General features: G+C 35.7%; 1 protein-coding gene across 2 annotated transcripts in view; it reads right to left on the reverse strand.

Annotated features, from left to right (window-relative positions):
* Window positions 1–7,037: 7,037 nt before the first annotated feature.
* OLA1 (Obg like ATPase 1) overlaps window positions 7,038–15,587 on the reverse strand; it is a 173,164-nt gene continuing 164,614 nt past the window's right edge. For both annotated transcript variants that reach the window (XM_045800331.2, XM_045800332.2), the window contains 4 exons: window positions 13,805–13,945; window positions 13,018–13,114; window positions 10,847–10,969; window positions 7,038–7,542 (listed from right to left, as the gene is read on the reverse strand). In XM_045800331.2, coding sequence (XP_045656287.1) covers window positions 7,441–7,542; window positions 10,847–10,969; window positions 13,018–13,114; window positions 13,805–13,945 — 463 coding nt within the window. In that variant the 3' untranslated portion in view covers window positions 7,038–7,440. The remainder of the gene's footprint in view (window positions 7,543–10,846; window positions 10,970–13,017; window positions 13,115–13,804; window positions 13,946–15,587) is intronic.

Below are 15,587 nucleotides of genomic sequence, written 5' to 3' on the forward strand. Positions count from 1 at the left end.
AGCTTCTTGTCTGTTCCTCCAAAACACCAGGCTCTTTCCTCCTTCACAGCCTCTGCATTTGCTGTTCCTTCTGCTTGGGATGCTCATACCCTACTTGTTTGATAGCTGGATCCTTTTTACTCCTTGAGTCTTGGCTTAAGTGAATACATGGCAATTCTTGGATATGATGTAATTCTAGATGCATTTTTACATTGCCTTCAAATCTTTAATTCAGTTATTTCAATGAAAAATTGCATAACAATTATAATCCCGTCTGTGTAAAAACTTACGTAGATGTGTACATATATGTAAACATATTAACTATTTGTGAGGATACACACTGTTAACCGACGTTACTTCTGCAACCTTGCTATGCATCCTCTTCCACAACTTACTTTTCCACAAACCAATATGAGTAAGAAATTTTTCTATGCCAGTTCATACAGATGTACTTTCTTCTTTTTAATGGCTGATGGTCTTCTTTGGTATGGATGTATTATCATTTGTTTCACCGTTTTCCTATATTGATGGATATTTAAATTGTTTCCAATTGTTTTTGCTATTACAATTGAATCCTATTACAGCTGATATGGATTTCAATTCTTTGGATCATAGAAAATAATTTACCTTCCTATGTATGGGAGCCAGTCTTTTATCATAGCTTCTGAAATAATATAGCCTGTTCAATTGTGAAATGTGGCCATCTTAAGCATTAACAAATTTTTTATATGCAGTTTATATATTGATATCTTGAACCAACATCTTTAAAACTTTAAAGTACATAAGCACTTTGTGACAATTCAACATTGCTAGTAATGCTTTGTGCCCGAGGGCTGTACCAACCAACCATTTATAATTGAAGGATACATTTTTCTCTTCTGAATTGAGGTCTAAGTTATATACAGTAAAGTACACAAATCTTGACTGTCCAGCTTAAGATTTTGCATGTGTAAACATCTGAGGAGCTGCCCCAAGATAAAAATATAGAGCACTTCTGACCCCTTAGCGGGTTGAAGGACAGCACTTTTCATGAGTAGGATACTTTTTAAGCTGTTTGCTTTCAAATTTCCACATTCCTCATTTCTTTAGGATGAATACTTCTTTACGATTCTTATGGTAATAATAACTTGGAGAAGAGAGAGTAGGGTGAAGAAATAGGGGAATCACAAGCATCTATCGGGTATTTTCTAATCTCTACTCATCTCCGATCACTTGTTTATTTTTAGAACCTGCTCATGGATATCCTAGGCTGAATGAATGAGAAAATCATGGATTGCCAAAACTTGCAAGGTTATATGATCCAGACTCCCCCAAAATGGTTTCTATTCATTAAGGCCAATATGGGTCATTCAACGCAAATAATGCTATACCATACGGGTTGCAAAATAACGAACAGTGTTTGTTTGTTTTAAACAGGGGGAAGTAATGAGCTGTGCATTTTGGTTAAGCAAATTTAATTTGTGTCTTTACAAGAAAAGGAGTAGTGAGAAAGAAACCTGGAGTTATAAGAATAATAATGGAGATACATAAAATAATGACAGAAGTAGGTTATGGTCAGATTACCAATGGCCTCAGTTGCTGAGTTGATATGTTTGGACTTTTTACCCATTCTTTTTTCTGTCTCTTTTTTCTTGGCTGTCCAAAATCCCCTAGGCTATTTCAGTTATACTGGGGTAAATCGAATTCTGTGGCTCCTCTGTATATGTAGTAACAATTATCTGTGAGAAGATTAATTCCAATTTCCAAATAACTAATTTACAACTTAATCTTTGCAACAGTTTATTATTTTATGACTTGTCATTCTGTTAGCATTACTTAACCTTTCTGCTCCTCAGTAACTTCTGATTTACAGAATAGGTGAGTTAAGCAAGATATTCTCAAATGACATTTTTCAGTCTAAAAATTCAATGATTTACATGAAGTCCTGGCATGTTATTAGCAAAATGTCAACATTTATCACTCAATCCAACAATTTCCTCTTTCAGAACATTCTTTAGCAACATTAAAACATTACTATTTCTTGCACAGAATAAGCATTTAAATAACCACAGGAAAACATGACTGCATAGTTGTGTATAATACTTAAGGACTGGACCTGTGAAGTGATGTTGAAGGGAACTACATAGAAATTTACATTTATCAGTGCCTCTTTCATACCAAGCCATGTAGTCTATATGTTAGTGTGATCCTCATTATACATATGAAGAAGGATCAGCTTGCACAGGGTGACCTCCAAGTGCTGGATGTGGTATCTGAACCTAGATCTGATGAGACGCTCTTTCCACCCAGTACAGCTATGCTCGCCACACGGAACAGAACGTATACATTCCAAAGAAGATATAATGGAGTCAAGTTACAGAACATGTCTGTATTTGCTAGGGTAAAAAGCTAAGCTGCTGCAAGAGAAATATGGTAGCTTGAATACAGTAGCTTAAAAAACACAGTTTACCTGCCCCGAGGTTAGCAGCCAGGTGACTCAGTGCTCTGCTCCCCAGAGTCCTTCAGAGATGCGGTTCCTGCCACACTGTTGCTCTACTGTCCTTGTACGCATGATTAGTGACGGGTTCTCTGGAACCTGAGGGAAACACACATCCAACACTGGAAGGCCTAGATCTGGAATCAGCCTTCATTCACAATCCACTAACAAGATTTTATGTTTTTAACTTTATGTATATATTTTAAAGGTTCATGTATTTTAGAGAGACTGTGAGGAGAGAGGGGCAGAGGGAAAGAGAGAGGGAATCCTCAAGCACGCTCCGCTGAGCGTGGAGCCAGATGTAGGGCTCCATCCCAGGACCCCGAGATCATGACTTGAGCCCAAACCAAAGGTCAGCCACTGAACTGACTGAGCCACCCAGGCGTCCCTCCGCTGACAGGACTTTAGTCATGTCATCTACACCTAGCTGCCAAGAAGCTGAGAAACAGTTTGTAGCAAGACAGCCAGGTGCCCAGCTATACTCAGTTAAAATTATGAAGAAAAAAGAATGCATTCTTGTAGTCAACTAGCAAACCCTCATATAATGTCATTTCTCAGAGTAAAATCAACAGAGTTGATAAAATAATCTGCGAAGTGCCTCCTTCAAACAGAGTTCACAGTTATGCTCTGGAGCATAGTGTGTTCTATAAAACCTTATGCAGAGTACTAGGAAAAACGTGACTTGAGATGTGATAAAATGAAGATATGATCTATTCCTTGCGCTCGAAGGCAACCAAGATGGTTTATTTCACCAGAAAAAAAAAAAAGGCAATTTCCACAAAGACCAGAAGGAGAGTCAGACTCTCAGACACGTCACTATTTATTAGTCCTTCCCACGCTCCCGTGGCACTTACCTTGCTGCGTGGGCTCTGTACCCTCAAACGCAGGCCACAGACGCAGGCACCGTATGAAGGTTTCTTCCCTCCTTAGCCGCTCGCCAAGTGTGAAAGTAACTCCATCATATGTGATAAGGAAAGCAGATACAGAAATGTTTTCCTGGAATGGCATCAAAATGAGCTGTGGTTTGAGAAGCATAAATATAGAGTAAAAGGAAGAGTTGGATCTGAGAATCTCAACTCCTGTGACTGAGATCTTCTCCTGTGTCTCTGAAGAGCTGTTGCACATCCTACAGCCTAGAAATCTGTGATGCTAAACAGGCCAATCTCCCCACTACCTCCCATTCTTATGTGTCCTTACAAGAAATACCACAATCATCTGTGAGCATCTTTTCAGTGTGGCCATACAGAGGCAGGACTAATAAAGTGACTCAGCAGTCAAGCAGACACGAGTGTCCACAACTGGAGACATCCATTAGAGCCCTGGAAGTGATTTCTTAAAGGACATTTACATTTCTTTCTTCTAATTTTACACTTACCACGCAACTTTGTTGTATCACTTTGAGCGGATACAGACTCTGGAAGAAAGCACTCCAAATGTAAATTAAAAGAATTGCTATCATTTACTAAGCACTTACTAGGCACTAAGCAGTTTCATCATCGTACTGTACAAACTCATTTCATCCCCACAACCACCCCATGAGGGAGGTCCTATTACCCCTATTTGATAGCTGAGGAAAGTTAACTTGCCTAACCTAGGTCACACAACCAGGAAGCAGTACAGCCGGGATTCAAACCCTGGCTTCCTGATTTCTATGGGCTCCTACCACCGTTTCTTGCTTATATATCAGAAACATCTTTTACTGTACATGAAAGAACTTGACATTCTAGTCTATAAATTAGACTCTCAGAAGTTTGGAAAATGTTACACACAGCAGAGGCTGAGCTGAGAAAATCAAGTCCGGAGGCCTTTCAAAGCCAAGGATCATAAGAGATAGTTGGTTTGAGAAGTCTGTACAGTGCTGCCTGGGTGGTCAAGTCAGTTCCCTTTTTATTTTTATTTTTTTAATTTTTAATATTTCCTAGTTGCAACATGGGGCTTTTTATTGAGATACTGATTTACAAGTGGTTCAGGATATTCATAGTTGAGGAAGGCAATTCAAAAAACTGTCAGTTTTTATAGGGGCCCCAAATCAATTAGGAGACCAAAATGTTGCTCAAAAGTCTAACCTAGCTCTTTTTTTTCTATCACCATAGTGTATTTTTACAAGTTTAAAATGAGATCAATTTTCTTGCCTAAGCAGTTTGCCATTAGAAACATTTCTTGGCACCTGGGTGGCTCCGTCAGTTAAGTGTCTGCCTTTGGCTCAGGTCAGGATCCCAGGTCCTGGGATCGAGTTCCACATCGGGTTCCCTGCTCGGCGGGGAGACCGCTTCTTCCTCTACCCTTACGTCCTGCTTGTGCTCTCATGCTCTCTCTCAAATAAATAAATAAAATCTATTAAAAAGAAAAAGAAAAAAACTTTTCTGAAGTCTCCGGCAAAATAAAAAGAGCATTAAGTATATGTAAGTAGACGAATCAGAAAAATATGAGACAGGAAAAGAAGGTATTTTCTGTCTCTGATTCTTCTTTTTTTATTTTTTTTATTTTTTGAAAGATTTTATTTTAAAGTAATCTCTACACCCAATGTGGGGCTTGAACTCACAACCTCAAGAGTCACATGCTCTACCAACTGAGCTAGTCAGGGCCCCGGTCTGTCTTGGACTCTTTGAATGAAAAGGGACATAACTGTTACAAAGAATCTTTTGAGATATAATACAAAGCGATAACTGGAGATAAACATCAATGTGGATTTTGATGTGGAAAGTTGATTAATCATGAGTAAGAAGACTTGCTCTCCAAATGGAGTTGGCAATTTACAAGTGAACAGAAGCTTCACTCATAACTATGTAAATGATGAGAAGTATTTGTGCTTTTTGAGAGATTCTGGCCCTAATCTGAGCCATGCCCTCAGTGCAAGTTATAAAGGTAATAGAATAAAACTAAACTACGTGCTATCGCACTTTTTCCAAGCTCTGGGCACAAATCTAACCTCTTCTAACACAAATTTGACTAAGATCTACAGAGAGGTGAAAAAACATTCACTTGTAATCCTAAAAATCCACTCATTAACACCAATATTAAAAGAGGGGAAATGATACAAGCACACGGCCAGTTATCTATATGTCAAAGTTCTTGGAATTCTCAACTTCTATAGAAAATATAATTTTGTACATGTATAATGTTGCAGAACTTCTAATCAAATGAAACATTTTTGGCATTTAATTTCGACCCCTAATGAATACAGTTTCCTCAAAACTAACTGCTTTCTCTTATTAACGGCTCTGTTGTGCAATGCACAATTATCACACTAGAAGTTAGGCAGAAAGTAAAATTACGCAATCTTAAAGGCTTTCTAAGGAGATTCAAACTTCTTTAAGAAGTCTATGCAATTTACTTCGGAGAAGACTCAAAAGCAAGACATTTGATTTCTTCCTATATTGCTGAAATCTTGAACAAATCCACTAATCTATACATTCCTCCAATACAGAAAAATAATAAGAATTTTCACAGCAAACTTGGTCAGCTGCACCTGTACCTGAGTTTTATTTATTTAGTTCTTTAAAACAAACCTTCCCACTGATTCTTATTTTTCTGTACTAATTTTTATGTTAGCAGAAGACCAGCATTTGATTCTCAAAAGGAACACAGACTAGAGAGCTTCTAAATTTTATTCATTACTTAACCAATCCTCTTTAAACATCTTTCCTATGTAAAGCCATATCTCTTTTAAAATTACTTCTTGCCTTTTCTGCTTTGCTAAGTAACTTTCAATGTTCAGTTTGTGTGTTTGTGTGTTTTGACACTTCCTTATCTTTAACGTGACACAGTAACACAGGGGGCTAACTGCATTCCACTGAATCTGCCCTCGACGGAAATGGTCCTGTGATCACAGACCACCACGGGAGGGCCATGGATGCGGACAAGGGAGGTCACGCGGGAGTGTGAACGTGAGGATGAGGAGACTCTACTATCATCATAAGAGAAGAAGGTGAAGTGGCAAAACGTCTGCAAATAACCAAGTTGTTACTATTTTCTTTCAGTTTTCTGCTATGTTTTTTGAAAGTGCTTAACGTACGCATACTAAAATTTCAACTAGTCTAAAATATTTTAATGGCAAATATAAGAAAAGTTCTAGTTTTCAAGGTCTAATCTTTTTAGTAGTGGACTTTTACACTCACTATGGAATTGAAACAAGGATATAACCCACCAAACACAAATGGGTTAGTTTTCACAATAATTCCATAATTTCAAAGGAAATATTAAAAATGAATACACTTCTCAGTATAGTCAGAACCACCACCAAAAATCCCTTAATTTTTGAAGCAGAATTTTTTTTTTCCAGCGTTGTTTTCCTTTTGGTCACAGTTTATCTATGTTATATTCTTTGTAACATCATTGCTATCATCTTTCAAAAAATGTCCATCTACAAATTAATTAACTTTCTTGAGACAAATCCCTGGTATACTATTCTTCTGAGTCCCATGAAAGACTCACTTTTAAGATACAATTGCAGCTGCCCCACACTGCCAGTTACTGTGTCATACACACGCCTTAAAATTCTGTAATCAGCAACCACCAGGTGCCGTATCGCATTCAGCACACCACAGTCAGTCAATACAGACATCCCCAAACACACCAAGGCTGGTTTTGTCAAATGTTTTATTGAGTGTAGACATCTGGAGTACTGTAAAACATGCATTATCTGTAGATTCAAAAAGGAGCAAGCCACATTGTCCTCACTGTCAAATGTGTCAGGCTTGGCATACATGATGGAGATTAATGAAGTATCATGAGAGTAATATGGTTCCTGAAAAGCTTCTACAATTTGGAGTAGGGTCTTAATCACGTGAAAAGCAAAGCTGTTCACATTCAGTGAACTTGCATTTCATTGGAGGTACACAGTATTTTAATTTTAAAACAAAAATAATTCTGTTTTTAGAAGATTCCCATCCCCCAACTTTATTTTTCCCTCAGTTTTCAGAAATGTTAATTTAAAAAAATCATATCCATTTTTGGAAGTTGTACATTTATCTGAACAATAACATTTATTTCTTCTTCGGTTGCTGCGGTGTATTAAATTTGAAGAAGATAATATCTCCATCTTCAACAATATAATTTCTGCCTTGTTGTCTGTACTTTCCAGCAGCCTGTAAAGAAGAGATAGAGAGGAAATGGGTTATTATACAGTGAAATGCATGAGGTAAATGATAGCATCAGATGCAAAAAGCATTCTATTTCTTGGGTCATATTAAACAAACAAACAAAAAAGAAATATAGGAAAATATGTAAGTTCAAAACTAGACTTGGAGAGAAGCACAATATTCCTGATTTGGGCAGAACTAGATTTTCCATACATACATAATCATAATGTATTCTCTACTAAACTGTTGGTACATAAATGTAATTATACCAATATCATTAAGTTTCATTACATGCTGTTTATGGTACATTTCTGATGTGTCTGCAAACATCCGGCAAGTCACTGTAACAAAACAGATCAAACCAGGCAGGAAGAAAAGACTATATAACTAGTTTGAAGCTACTTTATTTTCTTAAGGAAATTATTTGGTGATTCTGGTGATGCCAAAAGGAGTTTGCTACAAGGAAAACTATTATCAATCTTAACGTACAGATTTTAAATGATTTCCTTGTAGTTTTTTATTTAGTCTTGACAATGACCACACACAGTGGTGTAGGCTAGAATTCATCACGAAGAAGTCTACTGACTACCGGCCCTAGCTACAAGCAGGCTCTAACAGGTTGGAACTGCAAAGACAGATACGTTTCCCACTTGTAAATCAGTCGGCAAAGCAACTGATTCCACCTGCTGGTATGCAGATCCAAGAGCGCAATCCGCAGTGATTCTGTACAAACAAGCAGCAGCCCAGAGACCCAGGTTCGCGCCAGGCACAGCACACACACTCACCCAAAGCACAACGGGCTCTTTAGCGTCTACACTTAATACTGCACACAACGGACACAGTCCCACATGACCCCACCATCGGCTGCTCAACAATGAGAACTCGAGGATCTTTTGGAAAAAATTCTCTAAAGTATTTTCTTTCTGCGAGAATTTATTGAGAACATGAAACCTTTGCCCAATAAGATTAGTACTTCTCTTTGAGGCTATTGATAAGAATGTTCAAAGTCAAGTGCAATTACACTAATCAGAAATAACACTAACAAAGATTGTACATCTGAGGTTAAAATCAACAAAGCAGATCACAGAGCCCTAGTAAGCACATTTTCAAATGTCTAGACTACATATTAAAAATCACCTACCGATTACATGCTAATAAACTGGAGCTAACTTTTAAAAAAACCAAGATACCTTAACATTCTAAAAGATACATATATACACATACACGCACATACCCACATTCACATGATTTCTGTAAAGACATGTGATATATTGAAGGCCATATGCTACTTATTTTGAGATTCTAAAGCCCACTGTTATAAAACTATATAGACAATTTAAATCAAATACATATTGACATGACATATTAATGTAAGGTTATATACTTTGTTACCACTCAAGTTTACTACTAATTAAAGGTGACAGTGTTCCTTTAAATTCTCTAGAGACCATTTAATCCATTTCCACTGCTATCAGAAACACTGGTTGAAAAAAAAAAATCAATACCCATTTGTGAATCTTGAGTATGTATTAAACAAGACACGTCTAACCAGTTCATTTGCACTTGAAAGCAGCCATCTGTAGAAGCCAGCTTTGCCTAAGCAGATATGATTGCTAATAATGTGATATCCCTGTAGACTACAAAGCCCACACAGAGCTATTCAGTATATAGTTCACAGCGCTGGCATTAAATTAGTTATGCTGCACTGGTGTTAGAAATACACACACATGCAATCTTGCTCTTAAACCTGAAACCTACTTGATAATATACAAGTAACTATTTGTTGAAAAAGAGAGCATAAAGCGATTCATAAATGTTTTACTTTACTTGGAGTTCAAATTCTGAAATGTTAGTTTTGGAGATTAAAAAACACACAAAATACTTAATGGTATTCTAAGCTGAAAAGCCAGAGGTCAATCTTTTTCTAATTTATAGTATAGAAGCTTTCAGTTAGTATGAAGCATTTTCACAAGCAAGAAATATTATTTTATTACACATTATAAGGTTTCTCTGTATAGTACAAGGAAGCATTCCCAATTTATGTATCTTTCAAGTTTATTACAATAGACATTGATTAAGGATTGATAAAACAGGTTTATACATGAGAGTATAGGAAAGAAGCATTCCCTCCTGAATTCTAGTGATAGAAAAATATCCTTATTTTAATCATCTTTACTCTATGAAAAATACATATGCCAACATGATGCAGCATGTTGAAAAATAATCAGATTTTTCAAGTCTGATGAGTATTCCTGACAAAGTTCAATCTCAATATTTGCGTACCTATCGATACAAATGACACCATTAAAAAGTTAATGACTTTGTTTAGTTATAAAATGTAACTTCTTTCACTCCACTTAAGAAAACAAAATGGCTCTCATTCTACATTGAACCAATTATACCAAGATTTTTCCCTCCTCTTCCTGGGGTTCCAACAGTTCTATTAAAGTCCTGCTGTTCAGTATGATCTTTCCAATGATTACCGATGAGAATAAACTAAACTTGAAATAAACTTTTTTGCATTCCTTTCAAATTATGAAATAGTAAACACAAGAGAGACCTCTTTAACGTCTGCAATATTTTCTATGGTAGTCTTCAAATATCAAATTAAATTAAAGACAAAGAAGCTTTCATACAATGTCAGTTTAATCACTTGACCTATTTATCGATTAGAGATGACACAGTACTAGATTTTGCCAAGTAAAACCTAATAAAGCCAAACAAAATTAAGCTTGCAGCAGCATTTACATTTAACAAAATCTTTTATTACTCATGTACAGCAATGCTTCATTGTTAGTGGCTGCAAATCAAATTATACTTATTAGCTAAAATAAAGCACAATTTTGGACCTGCCCTCTAGTGTTGAGAAAGCAAATCAAATTCCCAAAGATCTTAAAAAAAAGTACAACCATGAAGTTTTAGCAAGAACAGGTTTTATTTAACTAAATTTCTGTCCCTTTCCTTGAATTAATCATAAGCATATACATACTACTTCTATTTCAGATATTCAAATGTAATAAGTATAGTTTTTCATTGGCGGTTAGTGAACAAACTCTTTGAAATTGTAATTACTTAAAACTATTTTTTATTTTCAGTTTTAGAAATATATTAACATACAACACAAATATACTGACAATTCACACATTTTAAAAATCACCTAAAAGCATGTGAACACCTACGGCTCTGTAATCATTGACAGTAACACTAAACCCTGACGCCCATTTTAAAAGACAGTTATCATTCACTTTACTCATGAACATTTTCATAGTAGTAAAAATGATAAACACGAAATCAGAAAAAAATTTCTTACCTTGACCGCATTTTCAGAACCTTCCTCTTTAAAATCTTCATATTTCATTACTTCAGCCATAATGAATCCTTTTTCAAAATCTGTGTGAATCTTTCCTGCAGCTTGAGGAGCCTTCGTCCCTTTCTTTGAGAAGAAAGACCAGAGAAAACTAATTGCATTTAAGATGATTGATTGTAAGCGTAGAGTTTCTTTTCTCTGATCTGCAGTTGGATTCAACTTGAACTTAGTTTAATACTACGGTTAAGATGTCAGATATACAATTAGTACATTTTTAACACGGGGCACTGTCTGTGCAGCAGATTTGAGCACAGACACATCAGTAGATATTAAAGCACAGCTTTGTTTTTCCTAACAGTCATCCAGTTGTATTGATTTAGATGCAGTGGGCTAGTTCTGGTGTCGGTTTCATTTCGATTTTCTATTCTTCACAGTGGAAAAAAATAAGGATTTTCAAGTAACTTTCAAGCTGAATTATCAAAGGTTTTAAAAAGATAAAAAGCCTTAAAATTTCAGCTCATCTAAAGAACATATAAAAATCAATATATAAAGGGACATTTTAAAGACATTTGCAACAAATCATATAATCTATGTTCAGCAAATAATTTTGAAATTCTCATAAAATTTTAGTAATAAAATTTTCAAACATTTAACATAACACACGCTGCCTCTAACCATCAAGAAGGAAAATTCAAGTTGATATGGGAAGAAAAATGTCTTATAATTACTCCATATGTTAAATTACAAGGACATACATTCCAGACACACACAACCATGGAAAGAAATTTGAGAAATAATGGTGACCTAAAGGCTGCTTAATAAAGCATGTTAAAGTGATAAGGAGTCTGACACTATAAAGCACAGTTTTTACAATAAAAGATGTATTGGGTTAATATGGCTACTCACTGATGCTTACCTGACTAAATATCTCAGCACATTAAATCATGGATACTTACAATCAGTCTTAAGATAAACCAGCTTTCACACTTTCAAGCCCAGAACATGTTATCTTCCCTGCTGCATATACTTAAGTTTGGAAGTTTTAAGTCTCTAAAATATATAGTGAAAATAAACTGTGGCAATTTGTTTACCAACTTAGATTTGCTTTGACATTATTTTCTAAGTCTATATAAAAGGACCTTGGTTAGAAGTCAATCAAACACTTTTTACAAAGAGTAGAAGGAATAAAAGTGAATCTCAGATTCACACAACACATTTAACGTTACGATGAACTGCCTCCGTGATTCTATCCATATTAAATCAAAATAAATGTAACGATAAATTATGATAGTCAGTGAAAACAGAAATCAAAACAGCACTAAAATTTATCAGGGAGCATATACTAAAAAAAGCATAATAAAAGAATCCATAAGACACTGAATATTTCTGAAAGTTTTGACATTATTTTTATATTCTGAAACGTTATTTGGGACTACATATATTTCAAAATATTTTTCAATAGTGACTACCATATTACAATATATTTACATTTAAAAGCAAGCCATTACAGTTCACAGTTTCCATTGTCCTCTGGGAATAAATTAGTCATTCTTTCTGGTCGTAATCAGTATACATCAATATTTAAAATATATATCACATTTTTAAAGAAGAAAGATTGAATATATAACACTGCAAAAATAAACACTACTTCTATGAATTCAAATAAAAAAGCATGAATTATTACACATTGAGTTTAGCTCTTTGAGCCCAACTGTGTATCTATGAAGAGCATAATGATGTCATATTGCTTTTATTGCTGAAAATGTAATCCGAGCAAAGCAAAGGAGGAAAGAACCACCCGCAACCCAAACAAACTTAGCGAATACAAAATGAAAAGCAACATCAATTTCACTGCAGACAAACCCAGTCACACAGATTAAGCAAGCACAATACTGGTGCGTCTTATCTCGGACCACAGGAGGAGGGTAGACAGATTCTACAGGATGAAGAAATTCAGACTATGTAATAGGCAGAATCAATTGTTACCTGCCTCAATCAATGCCGCTCCACTTTCACTGTTCAGCAGCTCACAAATAATTAAAGTTATCCTGGACAAAAACCTCATCTGTAATGACTAGCTAACCGCCACCATGACAAACTTCAAAGTCAGTGATATCAATCTGAATTCAATAGTGTGGAACTGGATATAGCTGATGAATAAGTATGAATCTTACCCTGATGGTCCATGCACGTACTTCATCTGGGCCTGCAGTGAAAAAGTATTCTAGTTGGAGTGCTGCAAACCCAGCCTTAATGATCTTTGGCAAAGCGCTGAAATAAAATGAAACAAATTCACTCAACATATAAGTTGATTGTGCCAGAGATCAGTATAGAGCTAAAATTATTCATTTCGAGCCGAAATGTTAAGGATATTAGTAAATGACCATTCATCTTTCATAACACACTTGAAGAGGCCTGAAACCATGTAACTGTTTCTAAAAAAATCCCTTCTAAAATTGGTTTTAATTGTATTCGTCTGAATATATCATTTTTAATTGTTTACTATAAAAAAAAAGAAAAATCTGATCTACCCATTCTATGACTATTTTCCTCCAATATTAATTATTTCCAGGACGTGGGTCATGAAAGCAAAATTATTTGATTGAAATCCAATGTTTAAACAATATATTAGTGCTACTCAGAAAAAATTAAGGCAACTGATTCACCCTTTCCCCTCCCCCACTGAACATGACGAAAGAGTTTTGGCGATCATTCCTTCTCAAAAATATACATAACTAATACCTATGTTATAATTAAAACACTGTACAGAGATGACAGATGACAGTTAAAAACTTAATTTAAAATAAATCTTTTCACTCTGTCTCATGGTAAAGAAAGGAGAAGATTCCCTCTTTATAATGGTAATTACTCTGTCATTTATTATTCTATCAGCGCAAGCAATTAAATTACTGCAAGGAAATAGTTGATAATAAAGTGTAGGGAAAATGAATGCTAATTAACCTTTGTGTCATGTTCGCTTCCAGATACTTCTGTCTCTCCTCAGCACTCAATTCTTGCAACTTGAGTTCCAAGGCCCCACTAAAAGGAATGACCAAGGCACCTGGGTCATACTTGTCCACCCACTCTTTAATTTTTATCAACCTGTAGACAAAAAAGGGCACAACATTATCTTGTAGTGCATGCATGACTGTACCACATTCATTATTATCAAGTAGCACATACATATTCATAAGAATTGCACGGTTTTATGATGCCATCTTTTTGTGTATAGCTTTCCAAGGTCAAGGCATTAACAGGCAGCAATTGCTTCAGGTATACGCCATAAGATTTTACTGTAACCTAGTTTTACTTTAGCACATTATCTATACGAACCATTATACAAATATTATAAAACTTTTTAAAGTTACACTAAATTTGTTCAGCGTTAACACCTATGTCCTTGAAAACCTCAATTTTATGATTTATTATTTTCCTTACTTTACAAAGTAAATTTTTAAGAAGCAAAAACATTATGTTCTGTTTGTATAGGAACCACACCTAAGAAGTGCCAGCTAATTTTGAAGAGTTTTTGCCAAATAAATCATTTGTTCCACCCAGATATTTATATGCCTAGGCCAGTTCCCTTTTGGACTAACAAGAGCTTACCTGTCTTTGAGGGAGATTTTGGCTAATCAAAACAAACACATCCAGAAATGCACATTTACAAACCTAGTTGATTATTTCCACACTGTTCTTACTTTAGCAGGAGCACAAATAAGAGAACTGTAGAGGAAATAAATTCCTTCAATCACAAAGGGTTTGGAAAGCCCAATCAGTTAGGGAATAGACACCAAGTTGTTACCCGAAAAGATGTTATTGAGTGATTTTTTTTTTCTTTCAGATTATGGGTTGTTTTGGCAAAGCAGTAGTTAGAACATAAATGAAATAAGTGTAGTGAATACATTAACCAGGTTCTGATTCTACTACTACTTTGTTAGCTCTTTATTCCTGGGCAGGTTATCAAACCCTTCTAAACCTGTTTCCTCACCTATAAAAATGGAGACAATTGTCGTACATATTATATTGTAATGAACCTGGAAAAGTAATGCCTGGCATACAGTAAACAGCATTACTATTATGATTATTAGTGTTACTAATAACAGTAGTTACTATAGCTAATTTTCATTCTCAGATAATCACAGATTATATGCCTATGATTCTTTGTTTTTGTCTTTTTTTTTTTTTAAGATTTTATTTATCTACTTGAGAGAGAGAAAGAGAGAGAGCGCGAGAACAAGGTGGGGAGGGTAGGGGCAGATGGAGAGGGAGCCCTGATGCGGGGCTTGATCCCAGTACCCAGGCACACACTTAACTGAGCCACCCAGGCGTCCCTATGCCTATGATTCTGGAAGTATAGAAGTGAATATAGATTTCACAGAAACTTATGTTAAAAATATTACTGCATACCATAGTCTTACATAGTTCTATGAGCCTCCCGCATTTATACCAAAGTGTTTTGGTTTTTTTTTCTCTTTTAAAAAAGATTTTATTTATTTATTTGACAGATCAATCCCTCTGGTGTATTCCTTTTTTTTTTTTTTTAAAGATTTAATTTATTTATTCGACAGAGATAGAGACAGCCAGCGAGAGAGGGAACATAAGCAGGGGGAGTGGGAGAGGAAGAAGCAGGCTCCCAGCAGAGGAGCCTGATGCGGGGCTTGATCCCAGCACCCTGTGATCACGCCCTGAGCCGAAGGCAGACGCTTAATGACTGAGCCACCCAGGTTCCCCTATACCAAGGTTT

This window comes from Ursus americanus, chromosome 1 (genome assembly GCF_024610735.1).
Source record: "Ursus americanus isolate L20-20 chromosome 1, mUrsAme1.1.p, whole genome shotgun sequence".
NCBI lineage: Eukaryota > Metazoa > Chordata > Mammalia > Carnivora > Ursidae > Ursus > Ursus americanus.